The sequence below is a fragment of the Argopecten irradians genome, chromosome 4 (assembly GCF_041381155.1).
Source record: "Argopecten irradians isolate NY chromosome 4, Ai_NY, whole genome shotgun sequence".
NCBI classification, from domain to species: Eukaryota; Metazoa; Mollusca; class Bivalvia; order Pectinida; family Pectinidae; genus Argopecten; species Argopecten irradians.
In genome coordinates this window covers 33488341-33508685 of record NC_091137.1, presented here as the reverse complement: position 1 = coordinate 33508685, position 20345 = coordinate 33488341, and the positions used below count along the sequence as shown (strand labels likewise).

The 20345-nt window shown below is 36.1% G+C and overlaps 2 protein-coding genes across 3 annotated transcripts in view; one reads left to right on the top strand and one right to left on the bottom strand.

Annotated features, from left to right (window-relative positions):
- The window catches only part of LOC138321374 (serine/threonine-protein kinase N2-like), a 53059-nt gene extending 37925 nt beyond the window's left edge, over window positions 1-15134 (bottom strand). Inside the window, exons 1-4 of one of the 2 annotated variants that reach the window (XM_069265020.1) lie at window positions 15037-15134; window positions 13124-14677; window positions 12338-12469; window positions 11998-12123 (exon numbers count right to left, since the gene is read on the bottom strand). In XM_069265020.1, coding sequence (XP_069121121.1) covers window positions 11998-12123; window positions 12338-12469; window positions 13124-14611 — 1746 coding nt within the window. In that variant the 5' untranslated portion in view covers window positions 14612-14677; window positions 15037-15134. The remainder of the gene's footprint in view (window positions 1-11997; window positions 12124-12337; window positions 12470-13123; window positions 14678-15036) is intronic. The other variant, XM_069265021.1, reaches the window with a different exon arrangement.
- LOC138321375 (abasic site processing protein HMCES-like) lies at window positions 7-20345 on the top strand. Its single transcript, XM_069265024.1, has 9 exons — window positions 7-358; window positions 1353-1490; window positions 3326-3547; window positions 5564-5979; window positions 6549-6619; window positions 6738-6818; window positions 8509-8574; window positions 16911-17020; window positions 18157-20345. The coding sequence occupies exons 1-9, from the start codon at window positions 339-341 to the stop codon at window positions 18320-18322; spliced, it is 1290 nt and encodes a 429-aa protein (XP_069121125.1). The 5' UTR covers window positions 7-338; the 3' UTR covers window positions 18323-20345.

The following is a 20345-nucleotide window of genomic DNA, read 5'->3' as shown; positions in this document are numbered from 1 at the left end:
CTCCTTTCAGGCATGTTCGGCTACCGGCGATCTAACCAAAACTTTTACGAACTTTGACATGTGACAAGAAAAATGCCCCCTTTATCTGCTGCAGATATCGAAGCACAATTTAAGAATATTATTACAACCCGATGATAGCTTAATCACTCTTTTAGATACAGGAATAACTGCATATATATCTTAACCATATGAATACTTTATGAAAATATAGGTCACGTTGACATTCGAGAGTAAACGGCGGGAAAAGCACATGTGTTTTCACACACGTGTGCTCCACTGGACAATAACAAACCATTTCATCCGTGTCAACAGTCCACATTGTTTCGATATCGTTTGCGATGTGTGGGAGAACGGCCTGGTTAGTTTACAGTTTCTTTATTTATCGATATGCGCAGGTGTTTAGTTTAGGGGTGTGGTCGATTGTTGCTGAACTCGGTCGGGTGGAATGGAGATGAGTCGGCTGCTTTACATAACGTTACAATGTTAGTCATAACTTCCGCACTCACTAACTGATATAATCTGTATAGGCATACGTACTTGATTATGACTTATCCGTAGGTTATTTTGATAGCAAAAACATATAAGCAATACATAATGTTGATAGGCTTAGATTTACAAAAAAAAATGGTACAGTACATGTGTATAATAATCTTACATGCAACTGCTGTTATATGGGTAGCAGGCTAATGTAACTTGCAATATACTTAGCAGTTAGTTTAATATTACTAGTAATTGATAAATAGTCTGTTAAGGACCTAGCTTGGGTCAGGTACCTAATGTTTCCCTCATCAAGCAGTGGAGCTAGCATCCAGTTGTGTGCAGGGTCTAATTATAATTTGGTCACACTTCAGTGAACTGGTCACGTCCTTTGGCCTATAGACAAAAGACACAGGAGGTATTGACATAGTACTCCTAGGGGTACTTTAAGTACTAGTGCCAACCCCTGGTGTGATTAGGTAATGTTATCAGTAATCATATTGTCAGAACTACAGATTCTGCATCTTTAGAGTGAGATTTATAGATAATCAGGATTTCTTCTCACCTAATTACTTATTAATTAATTATCCAAACTCATTGGATCCATGCATCCCTACAAAACTGATTTATGACATATACACGTATATCTATATTAAGCACCACAAAATTTAATAATCCCATTGAAAGTCTGTTAATATTAGAAATAATGCCAGACTTTCATATGAGTCAAAAGATTGATCGACACTTTTTAATTTTGAGAATGAAATAATTCCAACGGTGAACCAATCTTGTTTTAATTATATATATTAAGAGTAAATCTAGCTGCACAAATAACTATAATTAGGTAAATATTTCATAGAGTTTTTACTTCACAGCACCTTGGCCCCAGACGATGTGTGTCAAGCTTGCAATTACCATGACAGAAAAGGAAAAGCACAGAAACCTCTGTGGAGGGACCCACCTGGTGGACAGCAGTATTACCCCTCCTACAATGTGTCTCCAGGCTCTCATACGTAAGTCTCCTACAATGTGTCTCCAGGATCTCATACTATATGCCTTTTACTATATGTCTCAAGGATCTCATATGTAATAAGTCCCTCTGACAATATGTCTCCAGGATCTCATATGTAATAAGTCCCTCTTACAATATGTCTCCAGGATCTCATATGTAATAAGTCCCTCTTACAATATGTCTCCAGGATCTCATATGTAATAAGTCCCTCTTACAATATGTCTCCAGGATCTCATATGTAATAAGTCCCTCTTACAATATGTCTCCAGGATCTCATATGTAATAAGTCCCTCTTACAATATGTCTCCAGGATCTCATATGTAATAAGTCCCTCTTACAATATGTCTCCAGGATCTCATATGTAATAAGTCCCTCTTACAATATGTCTCCAGGATCTCATATGTAATAAGTCCCTCTTACAATATGTCTCAAGGATCTCATATGTAATAAGTCCCTCTTACAATATGTCTCCAGGATCTCATATGTAATAAGTCCCTCTTACAATATGTCTCCAGGATCTCATATGTAATAAGTCCCTCTTACTATATGTCTCAAGGATCTCATATGTAATAAGTCCCTCTTACAATATGTCTCCAGGATCTCATATGTTATAAGTCCCTCTTACAATATGTCTCCAGGATCTCATATGTAATAAGTCCCTCTTACAATATGTCTCAAGGATCTCATATGTAATAAGTCCCTCTTACAATATGTCTCCAGGATCTCATATGTAATAAGTCCCTCTTACAATATGTCTCCAGGATCTCATATGTAATAAGTCCCTCTTACAATATGTCTCCAGGATCTCATATGTAATAAGTCCCTCTTACAATATGTCTCCAGGATCTCATATGTAATAAGTCCCTCTTACAATATGTCTTCAGGCTTTTGTACATATAAGTCTCCTACAATGTGTCTCCAGGATCTCATATGCAATAAGTCCCTCTACAATATGTCTCCAGGACTCAATGTAATAAGTCCCTCTTACAATATGTCTCCAGGATCTCATATGTAATAAGTCCCTCTTACAATATGTCTCCAGGATCTCATATGTAATAAGTCCCTCTTACAATATGTCTCCAGGATCTCATATGTAATAAGTCCCTCTTACAATATGTCTCCAGGATCTCATATGTAATAAGTCCCTCTTACAATATGTCTCCAGGATCTCATATGTAATAAGTCCCTCTTACAATATGTCTCCAGGATCTCCTATGTAATAAGTCCCTCTTACAATATGTCTCCAGGATCTCATATGTAATAAGTCCCTCTTACAATATGTCTACAGGATCTCATATGTAATAAGTCCCTCTTACAATATGTCTCCAGGCTCATACATTAGTCTCCTACAATGTGTCTCCAGGCTCTTGTACTTAAGTCCCTCTTACAATGTGTCTCCAGGCTCTTGTACTTAAGTCCCTCGTACAATGTGTCTCCAGGCTCTTGTACTTAAGTCCCTCTTATAATGTGTCTCCAGACTCTCATACATAAGTCTCTAGTGTTTCAGATTGGACACTGTGGGATTTTTACAAAATTTTGTTTGGACAATCTATTGGAATGATTAAGGATTTTCAAGATCTTAAGGACATTTTTGAAGAGTACTAGCAAAATGGTCTAAATTTAGTCCCAATCTGAATCACTGAGTCTCCTACAATGTGTCTCCAGTCATGCAAAAGAGGTTACCAGTAGACACTATGTATAAATTCCTCTAATGTGCTTCCATACTTGCATATGTGTGAACACATTTCTTGCTGTAATTCTTTTATTGCTAATAAAAAATGTTTTTGTAAGGTTTCTAAATGTTGAGGAAAAAATATCCTTCCCTACTTTTCTTAGGCCTGTGTTGCTGTCCAGTAAACACTATTCGGGGGAGCTAGAGGGTCTGTCTGAACGTGTTATCCAGCCCATGATGTGGGGAATGGTTCCTTCCTGGCACAAAGGTGACCCCAAAAAGGTCAGCTACGAGACGAACAACTGCAGGGCAGAAGGAATGCTGGAGAAAAGGACGTACAAAGTGCCACTTGAAAAGGGCAGACGCTGCGTTGTGTTAGCAGATGGGTAAGACATGATTTTGTTCGTTTGAAATGTCTCAGTAAAACATGTTTTGATCACAAATCTTTACATATTATGCATTTTTGCTCACCTGACAAGTGATCTGTCATCATGAAATAAATGAATTATACTTAACAAGTATATATGTATTGTGTTGAGTTGCATGGAAACCTGCATGATTTTACGAATTTGTAAATTTGTATAATTTATGATACAAAATAGTGTTATTTTCATAAATTCTTTAGCAAATTGACGTAAACTTTCAGATATAATTACTTTTTAAAAAACAATTGGCATAAATTCTAGAGGACTGAATCATCTGTCTTTAAAATTGAGCTTCTTGTCTTTTTCTTATTGTTTATTGATACACTTAATTTAGAGACAGAATGGACTCCTTCATAAATATGGTAGAAATGCAGCCGTCCTGGTCGTGTTTGGGTTTTTACCTTTGTTTTGGAAAGATCACTAACATTTTTTATTAGCTCGCCTATTTGAAGATTAGGGGGAGCTAATGTTGTCACCCCGGCGTCGGCGTCAGCGTTGGTGTCCCATTTCACGTTGTTAAAGTTTTTGAGCAAGTTTCTATTTTGTCTATTGTTTAAGCTTAAGTCATCATAAATGTTTATGATTTTATTTTCCTAATGTGTATGGATGCTGAACGTGATAATACAACCAATTTGGGGCCCTTTAGGGGTTTTTTGAGTCTGTTAATTTGTCATATTTCCATGTTAAAGTTTTTGAGCAAGTTTCTATTTTGTCTATTGTTTAAGCTTAAGTCATCATAAATGTTTATGATTTTATTTTCCTAATGTGTATGGATGCTGAACGTGATAATACAACCAATTTGGGGCCCTTTAGGGTGTTTTTGAGTCTGTTAATTTGTCATATTTCCATGTTAAAGTTTTTGAGCAAGTTTCTATTTTGTCAATTGTTTAAGCATAAGTCATCATAAATGTTTATGATTTTATTTTCCTAATGTGTATGGATGCTGAACGTGATAATACAACCAATTTGGGGTCCTTTAGGGGGTTTTTGAGTCTGTTAATTTGTCATATTTCCATGTTCAAATAGTAAATACTTGAACATCAACTTCTTCTGAATAGGCGAGCTTTGCTGTTCTCCAACAGCTCTTGTTTATTTCATTCTAAATACAAAGGGAACTAACTCTAATGGTTTTGTAGTGAAAATTACCACATAACAATTTTTGGAGATCATACCAGAGATGTGGATAAGTCAAATGTAAAGTGTGATACTTTTTTCAATGTATTCAAAAAAAATTGTGATGTCAAAACTATTTTTGCTTTTTATCACTGGAATTTTGAATTTTCTGTGTTCTGAAAGTTTTGGGGCCGTAGTGGCCCAGTGGTTAAGATGTTCCATAAACCCTTCACCTCTGGGTTGTGAGTTTGAATCCCATGTGGGGCATTTGCCAGGTAACGATTGCTGATCATTGGTTTTTCTCCTGAAACTCTGACTTTCCTCGACAAACAAACCTAGCACATCCTTCAATGACCCTGACTGTTAATAGTATGTTAGTCTACAGGGGTTTCATTATCTTTCAGGAGAGGCGGTACAATTGCAATTATAGGGGGTACTTTTCTATACCATCTGTATGCTATCAAATGTAATTTAGCCCAAATCAGGCAGTACCACAGCCAGGTTCAACCAGGAAAAAAGTACCGGGTACCGCCTGTTATTAAAACCCCTATAGATAATAAAACCAAGTGTTCCAAAAAGATTTTTCATTACCTAATACCAAAAGCCAATGAATGGTATCCATCTGGAATCCAACAGTGTATTAATTTTGATTTTATATTTTGAATTGAGGCTTGGAAGAGGGAAGGGTCGGGCTCTTGGTAATACATGTCACTTACTAAGACTATACACATTGTATTACTTCCTAGGGATGGAGATAAGTGTCAGCTGGATATGGTAAAGCTTAACTTTATTTAAAGATTTTGGCCTAATTGTTTAATGACATCATAATGCCATTGTTATACTACATTGTAATAAACTTTTCAGATTCTTCGAGTGGAAAAGGGAAAAAGACCAAAAGCAGCCATATTTCATATATTTTCCAAAATCATCATCATATACAAGAAATAACACAAAAAGAGATACTGGTATTAAAAAAGAAGTGAAAATAGAATATTCCGATTGGTCAGAAATTAAAAAGGAATCAACAGATGAAAAATCAGCCACTGTGTCCGATAGTAGTGAATGTTTGGATCAGGATAAGATGAAAGATCGTCTGATTTCTCAGGAGAATCCAGATAATGGTGAATCAAATATTGTGATTAAAACAGAGCCATGTGACGTGGCATTCCCTCAAAATGTGAAGAAAGACCAAGAATCTTTATCTGACTTGCCTAATCAATGCCAAGAAGATGACTTAGATAAAAAATGCCAGAACATTGCCACAAAGCAGGAAAACACAGGTATTACTGATCATGACATTTTCAATGAATCGGGGCCCCTGTCTTACTGTTATTGTGACCATTCACATTTAGTGCTGTCAAATGCAGGAGAGTGGAGTCTGGTTATACTGAAATCGCCTTCTCTGCCTGTCGGTTTGTCATCTAGTGTGGGTTTGGTATCATCTCCGAAACTGCTGTACCAATTTGAATGAAACTTCCCAGTTATGTTGGAGAGCATGTATAGATGTGCAAAAATGTCATGGCAACCACATCACTATATATATATATACACATGCAAGTTAAGCAAAGTAGTCAATATTTCATTAAGAATTTGTTCAAACTTGGTCAAGTGAAATAACATATACAGTTGATGAAGATGCCTTTTATTTCACATATCACAATAGCACCAAAACATTGTGAAATTAATTTATGGATCATTGGTCCTGTTTTCCAAAAATAGCACATTGTTTGGTTGCCATGGTCTTAAACATGGGGTAACAAGGGGATAAGTTTTTCATAGGCTTACAGTTCTACTTATAGCATGTGCAATAAACAATATCATTCCTAAAAGGTTCCTTGGTATTTTTCAGATGAAAATGCCACTGACAGCAAACGTCTGCTAACAATGGCCGGTGTATTTGACATCTGGTCACCTCCTGATGTAAGTATTGATGAAGGACAAAATAAATTCATTTCAGTTCATCATACAACAAAGTGATCTTAATAGGTTTGAGATTGCAAGCTTTGCGGTATCATAGTTATCTTCTCTTGTTTTGTAGGGGGCACCACCTCTATATACCTACAGTGTTATAACAGTTGCCTCCTCTGCTGCTATGGAATGGCTCCATCATAGAATGCCGGTAGGTTGTATCAGATATCATATAGTATACTAGACTGGTTCCGCCTCAGTTACCTCCCTTGCGTACGCTTCACTGAGGACCGGTAGCGAGTAGCCATCTTGAGTGGGAATTCCAACTCCAGAGTAGTGCGCATCATTTCTGCGCATGATATGTCATCATGGAGACGGCTACTTCCGTTAAGAGAAAATAACGTCATTAACGTCGTTCCTATGAACACTCTAAACTCTGTTAGCACGAAATGATTTCAAAACTAAGATCTTATTTACTTTTGTTTATATATCGTTCAAATAAATTATTTATTCTTTACATTAAGATCCGTCGCTTCGTGCGTAAAGGGGTTTCCCACGCCTAAAAAAAGTGATGCCAGCGAACCGGATATGTAGATTGACCAATCAAAAAAATCATCATGGTTACCCGCTACCGGTCCCTAGTGAGCGGAGCGCAGCCTGGCGGAGAGTAGAGAACTAAGGGAAGGGAACCAGTCTAATAGTATACTGGTAGGCCACCAGTCCTCGCTAAGTACCAATTCTCACAATTGCATCTTTATGTTTACCACTAAAAATTGACTGAAAATTTGTGTGATCATACAAGTACACATGCGATGGCCAGAATTGGTACTTGGCTAAGAACTGGTCGCCTGCCAGTAGGGCTTGGTGTCACAGTGAAAGTATTCTGAATGTTTTCTGACACTTGTACATATTTAGAAGGTTTTAAATTATCAAAGTAGTTTGTTAAATGACATTGTTAAAATTGTCTCTTAGCAAATTGAACATGCCATTTTGACTTAGGTGATACACATGTGGACGTTTAAACGTTTGTTTGTTGAGTTTTACATTTAAATGAATTAACCTATTTTTCTGTAGACCTGGACCTGATTTCTCATAACAAACTTAAATCTAAAACAGACTTCTTTTACTCAAATTTTCTTACAGAAGTTACATTGTATATAATAAAATAACTTAGGTTGTCACATTTTGTTTTCAGAAATTAGGATTTGTGCTAGATTTCTTGTTGGGTCTTTTTTGAAACAAATAGGTAGTTACAATTCTTAATTAATTCCCCCAGTATGATAGGAGGAGGGCCTGGGGGGGCATATAGTGCTACCCAAGGTTTTAGGCCATCTGACCCGAAGGGCTTGAGGGGTCTGATGACCTATAGTCGTCATGCTTCTGTTTCATCTTGTTTGGGTTTTAGAGGAAGTTTGGTTCATTTATATGTCTTACTAAAATTTCTAGTTTGTTTTTAACTGCTTTGACTGGAATTTTATCAATGGATTGTCTGTGTTAAAGGATAACATTATACATTTGTTATTACAAATTAGTTATATGTGTACATTTGTAATTACAAATGAGTTATATGTGTACATTTGTAATTACAAAGGAGTTATATGTGTACATTTGTAATTACAAAGGAGTTATATGTGTACATTTGTAATTACAAATGAGTTATATGTGTACATTTGTAATTGCAAAGGAGTTATCTGTACATTTGTAATTACAAAGGAGTTATATGTGTACATTTGTAATTACAAAGGACTTATATGTGTACATTTGTAATTATAAAGGAGTTATATGTGTACATTTGTAATAACAAAGGAGTTAAATGTTTACATTTGTAATTGCAAAGGAGTTATATGTGTACATTTGTAATTACAAAGGAGTTATATGTGTACATTTGTAATTATGGACAGGCTATACTAACATCAGAAGAGGAAATCAATGATTGGCTGGACTTCGGAGATGTACCGCTTCTAAAGGTAAATGACTTGAGACTGATTCAAATACTACATAGCCATTTACTTTTGCAGGTCAAAATTTTGTAATTTTAGCTCACCTGGTCCGAAGGACCAAGGTGAGCTTATGGGATACCCCGGCGTCCGGCATCCGGCATCCGGCGTCCAGTGTCCGTCAACAATCGACTTCTTCTCCGTAACCGCTGGTCGGATTCCAACAAAATTTGACTGGTAACATCCTTATGGACTACTAACTGAAAATTGTACAAATGATGGGGTTGACCCCCCAGGGGCCTGAGGGATGGGGCCAAAAGGGGTCAATTTGGCTATTTCCATATAAACGACTTCTTTTCTGAAACCAAGCACGGGATAGCACCCATAATGCAATGGTAGTATCTTTATAGGGTTGGGATTTAAAATTGTACAAATGATGGGGCTGACCCCCCGGGGGCCTGAGGAGCGGGGTCAAAAGTGGTCAATTTGGCTATTTCCATATAAACGACTTCTTTTCTGAAACTAAGCATGAGATAGCACCCATAATGAAATGGAAGCATCCTTATAGGGTGGGAATTCAAAATTGTACAAATGAAAGGGCTGACCCCCCGGGGACCTGAGGGGCGGGGTCAAAAGGGGTCAATTTGGCTATTTCCATATAAATGACTTCTTCTCTGCAACTAAGAATGGGAGAGCACTCATAATGCAATGGTAGCACCCTTATAAGGTTGGGATTTGAAATTGTACAAATGATAGGGCTGACCCCCGGGGCCTCAGACGGCAATAGACGCGGGGTCAAAAAGGTCAATTAGGCTACAATTTTCATATAAATTACTTCCTCTCTGAACCTATGTATTGGATAGCATATTTGTATGGTATCAATAGCATCATTATATGGTTGTGATTCAGAATTAAACTTTTGGAGTCAATTTTGCTAATTTTTCTAAGTGTCAGAGTCTTTGTAATAATTACTATAAAAAAACCAGGTGAGCGATACAGGCCCTCTGGGCCTCTAGTTTACTAAAAATAGGGAAATTAAACATATTAATATTTAGGGATATTGGTAGTAAGAGTTCATATCATTTACATTGTGTATTTACCAATATAGTGCTAGGGGTGTATGTATTCAATCATTTCTCAATATTTTACCAATCAAATTTCCACAATCATAGAAATGTCACAGAAAATCACAAATATATCATCCCCACAAAAAATAACTGGCTAAGTCATGATTTTAACATTCCATGGTCTTTCTCATTTTTTATGCACTGAACAGAGAGTCCATAGCAAGTTCATATCCTTCCCATTTATTTCTATGAATAAACTTTGATGTTAATTTCACAACTATTCGACTTATAGATGTTAATATGGTGTAGTTAGTCATTTTTTAGCTCACCTGGTCCAAAGGACCGAGGTGAGCGTATGGGATACCGCAGCGTCCGGCATCCGTCAACAATCGACTTCTTCTCCATAACCGCTGGTCGGATTTCAATAAAATTTGACTGGTAGCATCCTTATGGGCTACTAACTGAAAATTGTACAAATGATGGGGCTGACCCCCCGGGGGCCTGAGGGGCGGGGCCAAAAGAGGTCAATTTGGCTATTTCCATATAAACGACTTCTTCTCTGAAATCAAGCATGGGATAGCACCCATAATGCAATGGTAGCATCCTTATAGGGTAAGGATTCAAAATTGTACAAATGATGGGGCTGACTCCCGGGGGGGGGGGGCTGAGGGGCGGGGTCAAAAGGGGTCAATTTGGCTATTTCCATATAAATGACTTCTTCTCTGAAACCAAGCATGGGATAGCACCCATAATGCAATGGTAGCATCCTTATAGGGTGGGGATTCAAAATTGTGCAAATGATAGGGCTGACCCCCCGGGGGCCTGAGGGGCGGGGTCAAAAGGGGTCAATTTGGCTATTTCCATATAAATGACTTCTTCTTTGCAACTAAGCATGGTATAGCACCCATTATGCAATGGTAGCATCCTTATAGTGTGGGGATTCAAAATTGTGCAAATGATAGGGCTGACCCCCGGAGGCCTGAGGGGCGGGGTCAAAAGTGGTCAATTTACATATAAATGACTTTTTCTCTGCAACTTAACATGGGATTGCGCTCATAATGCAATGGTTACATCCTTATAGGGTTTGGATTCAAAATTTTGCAAATGATGGGGCTGACCCCCCCGGGAGCCTGAAGGGTGGGGTCAAAAGGGGTCAATTTAGCTATTTCCATATAAACAACTTCTTCTCTGCAACTAAGAATGGAAGAGCACTTATAATGCAATGGTAGCATCCTTATAGGGTTGGGATTTGAAATTGTACAAATGATAGGGCTGACCCCCGGGGCCTTAAACGGCAATAGATGCGAGGTCAAAAAGGTCAATTAGGCTACTATTTTCATATAAATTGCTTTGTCTCTGAACCTATGTATTGGATAGCGTATTTGTATGGTATCAAAAGCATCATTGTATGGTTGTGATTCAAAATTAAACTTTGGGAGTCAATTTTGCTTATTTTTCTAATTGTCAGATTCTTGTGATAATTACTAACAAAAAACCAGGTGAGCGATACAGGCCCTCTGGGCCTCTTGTATGTCGATGATATTTTGGTGACTGTGCATGACATTGTTGTTGTCAAGAAAATTTCATCTGTAGTTTATCAAGAAATGAGAAAATAAGTTTCATTGTATGGTGAGACTTTGGTTTAACTGAAAGTCTTTATTTTAGTCCTGAGTGTAGGACAGCATATAATAGTATGAAATACAGGTTTTGTAGGAAATTATATATCTATTATATAAAAGAGAATGGAATGTTGCAATAGTGAACTTAAAGAAATTTACAGATAATTGCATCAAGTCTTTTTTAGTCCACCATCATCAGATTGCCGGCTTTTCAAATCGCTTTTTGTCCGTGGTCCATCATCCGTCTTCTGTCCATCCATCCATTACCAATGCTTGATACCGCTATTTCTCAGAAAGTTCTGAAGGGATCATTCTTCAATTTCATTTGTAGGTTCCCCTAGGGCCCTAGTTTTGCATACCTGGTATTGCGTTTCAGGACTGATTGGTCAACAAGATGGCCACCAGGCAGCCATTTTGGATTTTGATAGTTAAAGTTTATTATCGCTATTGCACAGAAAGTACAGAAGGGATGTTCTCAAATTTCATATGTAGTTTCCCCTAAGGTCTAAGCTGTGCTTATTGCATTTTTGGACCGATTGGTCAACAAGATGACCGCCATCATGGATTTTGGAAAGTAGAGAGAGAATTGATCTGTCAGTTGTCAGACATAGATCAAACTTTGATGGGTGCCAAGATCATTCTGGGATCTCTTGTCTAGTCATGTCCATACAGAGACACAGTATAGTAATCCTTAGTGGCCACAGCTGCTGTATTGTTATTTATTACTGTGGGTATAAAACATGTATTTAAGTATCAATTGACATTACCTGTGGAGATGATCTGACAAGCGGCTCAGGTGTTTTACTTCGTTTCGGAAGCTTACAATGTCCAAGATTTTCAATCGGTGGTGCTGATGATGGCCTCTTCTTTGGTGTCTGTTCACCGTATTTAACCTTTTGTAGAATAGAAAAATTATTGGAACAATATTTTTACGTTTGTCTTGATACATAATGGTTTGTGTAGTTTTCAGTTCTGTAATTGATCGATCAGGAGTGCTTCCCGAATTACACATGCTTATGCAAGCCTTTTACATATAAGGAGTCTAGACAATAAGATAAGACAATAAGACAAGTGACAAGATGATAGGAGACTAAATTAACACCAAACCTGAACAGCTGTTTTGCTTTCATTTTTGACTTTGACAGCATTTTCTTTCTCAGCAATGACTACAGCCGTCTTTTCTTTCTCAGCAACAACTTCGGCAGCATTCTCTTTCTCAGCAAATAGTGGGCTTTTCTCCTAAATTGAAAATGATATTGATTCGAAAACATTTGTTTAATCATAAACATGTAGACAGAGTTATTTAGGTCTTGTATAAATTATTATTCTACTACCTATAGGCTCAATAGGTACTGGAGTAGTAGTTCTCTCTTGGATTCATGGTTTTCCTTCATCACTAAAACTTAGCTTACCCTTAGATAAGAATACATCAAACAAAATAAAATTTGTGTCAATGGCATTAGCTATCCTAAGTGCCACTAAAGAAACTTATTTTTTGTTGTTTATTCAGAGGGTTAGTGGTAGCTGAGTGGATAAGATGTCTCAACATATTACCACAAGCCCTCCAACTCTGGGTCGCGAGTTGAAATCCCACATTGGGCAGTTGCCAGGGACTGACTGCTGGTCTGTGGTTTTTCTCCGGGAACTCCGGCTTTTCTCCATCAACAAACCTGGCAAGTCCTTACATGATCATGGTTGTTAATAAGACGTTAAACTAATAAACCCAAATCCCAACCCGGTTTATTCAGAGATGAGGACAAGCTTGCTCCTCAGTCTTTGGTCTGTGCATCGATATACCAATTAATTATTGCATTCAACATCCATCCTAAATATCATGTTTTATTTTACCAGTAGACTTAAGGATCAGTCTATGGATTATGTTTTAAGACTTACTCTTGTTGGAAGACTCTGGACACTGCAGCCACTCTGACGTGAAAGAAATTGAGCCAGTTTAGGTCGGTTTTCCAAACAGGCCAGGTAAAGTTCTTTATTGGCACGATAAGATGGCGTTTTCACAACTAAATGAAGGTCATCTACCACTTTGTGAATTCTGCATTTTTCTTCATACAATTGCTGTTGGGTTATTAGCTGTTTTCGACGCTGAACCTCCATGATGTAGTTGAGAATTTTTTTTTTCCAATCCTCGTCTTCCATGAGCTCCCCCTGACCCGTAGTAATATCCAACTGTCTCTCTCGTCTTCTTTCCAGTCCGGTTTTCTCTTTTATGTTATGACCTGTTGACTCCGTGCTATCAAGAGCTTGCATTTCTTCTTTTCTTGAAAATACTAATGGAATCACCACAGCCTTCTCTTCAAACCTATCAGGCATAAATGCATAGTCTGCCACAACGGATGAAATTCCAGACAGTTTAGTGAAGTTTAGAATTATGGTTACCATTGAGTTATGAACAGACGTCATCATGGCATCCATTAAATCCTCATCAGTTTGAAGATCGTCACGACAAATACATTTAATTTTGTTAAGCTGTAACAACATAGCAATTTGTTTAGCTAGCCTATTTTCCTCTTCTGAATTTCCATTTAATATGAAGACATGAGCATCCTTTCCATAAGGGAGATTTTCCAAGTTTGACATGGTGAAGTTTTCCTGAGATTGTCTCCAAGTTGGAATTTCTGTATGCTGGTTTCTGCTTTTTCTACATTTGTCATTCCCTGTTCCATTTCTACTGATTCTTAATGATGGACTACTTACATGATATTGATGTTTTCTGCTAATCCTCTTACAACGCCTTCCAGATTCAGTACCACAGAGGTGTTTTCGTGTCAGTTCCCGTGCATACATTTGATTTTGAAGTGATAAATGTGACATTTCTAAATCAAGTCGATCTAAAATTTTGTTAAATTCTTTGAGACGTTCAGAGCTTGGCACTCGGGCAACAATAGCCCTCAATTCTCCTGCACATCGTCCAAGGAGTTTACGTAACCGTGGCCACCATTGAGATTCATCTTTACTTAGATCTATGGTACTAAAACATGTGGCATATTTTGGAAGTTCATAAGATGGTGAACAGATTGCCATTATGACCTTGCACTTATCTTCTTCTAATAAGGGATCAAGTATAAGTTTACGCATGTTGCATGTTACATAAGGAAAAATCAAAACTGTAACCTGATAAGGCAATTTTTCAATTGATTTTTCAATCATTTCAAAGATTTCAATTGCTGTTATGTTAGAGAATACAGTGGATTTATAGTTCTTTTGCTTCAAAACAGACTGGATTTTTTCCACTTTTCTACATTCTTCAACAGAATTTCCATAAACAATAAATACATGTTTTTGCAGAATTTTCCTGTCAAATTTAAGTCGTTCCTGATGTTCTTGTAGGCCATCGATTCTGAGAAGTTTGAGCCTGTTCTCCATCTTTGATGTTTGTAGTTAAAAGGAATCCTAAGGTAGTCAGACTTGAATTTTGAATTTTAAATTTTCCTGAAATAAGTTAAAACCACTGTTAGCATGTTTTAAAAAATATTTGCATAATATATATCCAAAACTTAATCAAAATTGTAGATTTTGTGTCTTTTCCTTCATAATTATATTATATTTGATAAACTTCACTTTAAAAATAACTCAAAGATTATGCATATATAGCAAATGAAAAACATGGATGAAACAATGATCTTTTCCTTTGCCAACTAATCATGGATGGATATGTAGTATTAGCACAGAATTTGTTATTTTTTATATGCTTTTACCCTATATATCATTGGTAAATTGTAGCAAAAACAGAACTCCCCATCAATAAAGAATGAGTTCCACAAGAAAGGTTTGTGTAATTTTGTACCTACCTTCAAACAGATGAAATGTCCAGCAGATTTTCCCTGTAAATATTTCCTGTTATATTTATAGATTTTCGAAATATCCGGTAGTCCAGGGATATGACCATAAAGACTTGTTGCCTATGTATAGGGGACCATGTTTGAGAATTTATATAAAGTATACATGTAAAAAAGTTACTTAGATATCAAAATTAAACAATTAGATTTTTAACCTTGTCATCAGTACAAGTTCTTAGTGATATCGCTATTGTGTATGATAATAGATAGTACATATCATTTAAAAATAATTATATGGTAATTGTACAACAGATTTGATTAAAAAAATTGTGACATGATCTTGTAAAATAATACATTGCACTACGATACTGTTTAGCTCCCTTTTCACTTTCATTCAAAATTGTTAAACCTGTGGTATAATATAGTTATAAGAAGAAATGAATGTTTGTTATGTTTGATAGATGTACAGTTTATTGTATAATTTTCACTCTCAAAGTTGTCAGAACTTTACCACAGTCTTCTTGGTCTTATTGTCAAAAGAATCTGTAGGTTTTGTTCAGTTTAAATGACAGTACATGTATTTATTACTTCCTTGATTCACTCAATCCCGTATAAATTGAACCTTAAATAAATATAGAGGTCTAGACTGAAATACAAAGTCAGTTTTTAACAAAATATGATAAGGCATACATATTTAACACACTGGTAGACCTAAAGTGTTCTAAAAAGTTCTCCCAGTGAGCTGTTTTCATACCACGTTTAGTTATGGCTGTTTTGTGTAGAGCTGACAAACTTTATGTTTAGGCTCTGAATTTATTGTTCAAGTATTTCGCTTGGTGTTTAACCTCTTGGATTACTATTTAGCTTTTAAACTTATTGTGTAGGTCACCAGCGCACTGTTCTTGGCACTCACTGGTATGTAGGTTTGGCGACCTGAATGTGCCGGTTTTAAACTACATGTATAGGTTTTAAACTTCCCGTGCTGGTTTTAAAATTAATGTGGACGTGTAGGGGTGATACCCGTATCAATCGGACCTCCTAAGTAACATCAGAATAGATTGGAATAGTTTGAGCTATTTTAAACGTGTACAAAAAAAATCTATATTTATATTTATTTGTTTAATAACTTTGTGATTACGAAATTTGGGATTGGAAAGTTAAAAACTTTAGAGAGGCGGAGAAAGATATGTAGAATACTTTAAATACTAATTCAATACCAACACTGTTCAGAGACTATGATCACCACTAACTTTCAATACCTGCTGATAAAATAAAAAAAAATCTATAACTGTTTACACATATTTTGACATTGTGATTGTGTTGATAAACAATGCAGTGTGTACTTTAAAACTGATCATCTGCTATCTAATCAAATATTTTTCTAAACTACCGTATTCGACACAATAATCGCAATTTCCAACCTTATAAAAGCCCCTCCCCCATTTTGTGGCCTCTATTTCACTTCTGTAAAATTAAACGCATATTGAAAATATGAAAAACCTTTTCTATGTTTTTCTGGTGTCTAAGCCACATGCCAAATTTCCAGGTAAAAAGTTACAGCTTATATATCAGTTCTTTTATTTATTTATTTTTTTCTTTTCATTTATTGATTTATGTCAAACTTTGGTGAAGAGGACTGTATTTCACCGCAAATAAGACCCCCTACCCAGAGAAGATAAAAGGTCAAAAGTGGTGGGGGGTCTTATTAGCAGACAACCCCCCCTTATAACATCGATCTAAGAGGTCGCCATCTTGGATTTTTCAAAAAAAAAATCCTATCACTTAGTGTCATAATTTTTATTGGCGTTGACAAATTCAGGTTTTGAAATCTGAATTCTTGTTTTGCCTTTTTGGGCTGTGTTTAACTGTCCTGTTTATTGTTTCAGGCAGTGAAGAATATCCGCCCTGTGGAGTGTATCCAGATACATCCTGTCTCCAATGTGGTCAACAACTCCCGCAATAAAACACCTGAATGTATAGAACCTGTTGATCTCAAGTAAGTGTACCTATCTTCTAATTATTAATGTCACATGGACCTTCTGTTTACCTGGTATAATATTTCACATGGGCCATTCTTCTGTTTATAACATGCATTCACTTTACCATTTAAACTTCTTTAGGAAGCTTATGTTTTAATCACAAGATTCTACATTGTATATCAAAGAATTTCAAAATTAATGACTATCTTATTTTACATAAAAGGACTATAGTTTGACCCTAACTGACCTTAGCTGTTGATAGGCCATAAACAAACAAATAAAGTTGCCCTCTTGAGTAAAGGAACAGCTAGCGAACAGTGGTCAACTACAGGTAAGTTGTAATCTGTTTTAGAAAATGACTAACCTGTGCTTCACCTGTACCATATACATATATTCTGTATTTACAGAGCTATCTGCCCTTGCTGGCAGGTACTGATTGTTATGTCATCTCTTGTGAGAGTAACGTCATACTTTTTCAGAGAAAATGAAGCCAGTTTCGCTCACAAAGCAATGACGTCACAATTGATATCTGCAAGGGAGGTAGCTATGTAATATGCAAAGACTGAATACACTTTTTTACATATTATCTTTTCCAGGTTCTGTAATGTCGTCTCATAATTCATTGCTGTAATTTCATTATAGAGTTACAGAATCACCTGTAGGAGTCATTTGTGTCATGTTACTTTAAAAGTAGGTTTCGCCCAATGAAATATAAAGACTACAAAATCGAAATTTATCTTCAGATCATTTTCAATGCATACAGCAAACAATATCAGAAGTCAGTTGCCAAGCTTTACTATTCTGTCTGGCTGACATCGTAATAAATCAAGGATTTCCTTCAATTTTGTATTCGAGACACATTTGTTAAATCTCTTACACTTTAAGAAATTAAATTGAGGTATTTTTTTATGTTTTTTCATCTTCTTCCGTTTATCGGATTTTACAAAAAAAAATATTTATTCGGTTGGGCGAAATCTATCTTTAAGTAGGTCACTGTGACATACATTTTGATCTATCACCTTTACTGCTGTTTTGGGGTTATTGCTAATCTAGGTGAGGTAGTACCCAAAGAAGGTCACAAAGATTCAATTCTTCAATAAACTTTATCATATTGCTTGTACATTGTATTTCTATATTCTCCATTTCATTGTAGAAAACCCAAAAAGTCAGCCAGCAGCAATCTTATGATGAACTGGTTGGCCAAACCAAAAAAGGAAGGAATCTCTCCAGTGAAAGTGTCAGAAAGTCCACCAAAGAAAAAGCAGAAGACAGAAAGTAGTATGATGATGGGTTGGTTAAATAAAGCCAAGAAATCGTGAATGTTCTGGTTGTAGTGACCAAAATATTTGTGTTATGCGTTCAAGAACTTTGCATTCTAGACATGCTTAGAATGACCCCATTGATACTACAGAATGTGTATTCTTAAACTGTAAAATATTTCAAGGAATGAATTTTAGCAGCAATCTGATCTAGCATTTAACACTAGAAATACTTCACACTAAATTATGGTTTTACCAATCGTATTTTCTGCTATTCATTTATATAATCATAATCAATGGTGATTGTGAAAATTCATCAATGCACAAACCTGTTCATGATTTCATTTGCGCTAAAATTAGATATCGCAAAAATAAGCGTGTTTTCAGTAATAGGCTTGTAAAATAAGAACAAGAATATGTTAATGTTGTATATTTTGCCTTTTCATATTACAGAGTTAGCTCCCTTACAGGTAGTTATACATTGTGACATCATTATTTTGTGAGTGATTTTAACTCAAATCGTTTTCTCTTAATGTATGGCATTACGTTAGCAAACACACAATACCTACCCTCAGGGACAAGTAATTCTGTATTATGTAAATACAGAATTACAGGGTAGCAAACAATGGTAGAAATCAAAACTTACATTCCAAGCAACTGGCATACTGACTCCCTCATTATACTGTAAAGGTTACTATTAATAAGAAAAAAGTTATATACAGTTGAGTTGAGCTCTAGTTTTACTAATTAAAATATTTTGTTTTCAATAACACCTTTGAGAGAATAGTAGCAAGAGAGACATTCAAGTGCAAAAATTCTCTCAAAGGTGTTATTGAAAACAAAATATTTTGAGTATACAACTGAAAGGATGATCAGGAATATATAATTGTAGATTGATGACAGATTACTTTGTCTAAAGTGCTGTCTAACCTCGAGAATAATAAAATCTGTTACCTGTAAGTGATCGAGATCGGGTTATCTTAGTCGAGGGCTAAGATTTTGTAACATAATCCCAACCGTGGCGTTAGCCCGAGACTGAGATAACCCGATCTCGATCAATTATAGGTAATAGATTTTTTTTCTCGTGCCTCTAAGATATAACAAAACCCATCTATACGAGTTCAGAGTGTAAAATTATCCCGTCTTGGGCCTCCTGGTTCAAAGCCGATTAACCATTTCATCTGCGCTTCGATTTCAGTCATTCCGCGTAAAACTATAGTTCGGTTATATCAAAGAAAAACGATGATCAATCGGTACATAGTGTTTTCATAATTAAAAACAACAACCAAACAATGCATGGTAAATGACTGAATGCACATATTTCTAATAATATTGATTATCTGAAGCGTGTGACGTCACCGATTCGATAGTATGACGTCACATGCGCGGAATGTTACATAAATGGCGTAAAATTCCGCCAAAAATCACGTGAAGGTACCAGACAGATCGGACGAGATAGAAAAATCTTGCACCGGGTATCATGCGAGATTTCCCTGTCCGAGGTGCGAGAAATATTAATCCATGAATACCGAGATTAAACAGACTTCCTTTCTTTATCCCTATGTGTTCAAGCTCACTGTTTTAGGTTTAATTTCTGTAATTATTGTATGATTGAGTGAATTTGAATATACATATTCTGTATTTGCATATTACAAAGTTATCTGCCCTTGCGGGTAGGTATTGATTATGATGGCATGTGTTTGCGAGGATAACGTCATACTTTTCAGAGAAAATGATGTGACTTGCGCCAACATTAATAATGACATCACAATGAATACCTACCCATATTGGAGTCAATTCTGTAATATGCAAAGACTGAATACATACGAGAAGCAAACGGAGTAGAATAAATGTTATGAGTGTGATATACTGTATATTATTGTATGATTATGTTTTAGAATGAAGAGAATCATAAAATTTTACATATGGAATACCTTTGACAGGTATATCTCAAATCATATAGAGCGAGAGGTAGAAATTAAATGTTTGAACTACTGTTAATGTTAATTGTTTGTTGTTTCTAAGCATTTAAATATCCATGTATGATGATTACTTTTATACATTAAATGACAAGTTTAAACTA

Bases quoted from the DNA above. Each gene is read 5' to 3' on its own strand.
- LOC138321375 (XM_069265024.1), top strand. From the start codon at position 339: ATGTGTGGGAGAACGGCCTG. The intron at 5,980-6,548 runs GTATTACTGATC...GGTATTTTTCAG, and splicing joins CACAAAGCAGGAAAACACAG to ATGAAAATGCCACTGACAGC. The intron at 6,620-6,737 runs GTAAGTATTGAT...CTTGTTTTGTAG, and splicing joins ACATCTGGTCACCTCCTGAT to GGGGCACCACCTCTATATAC.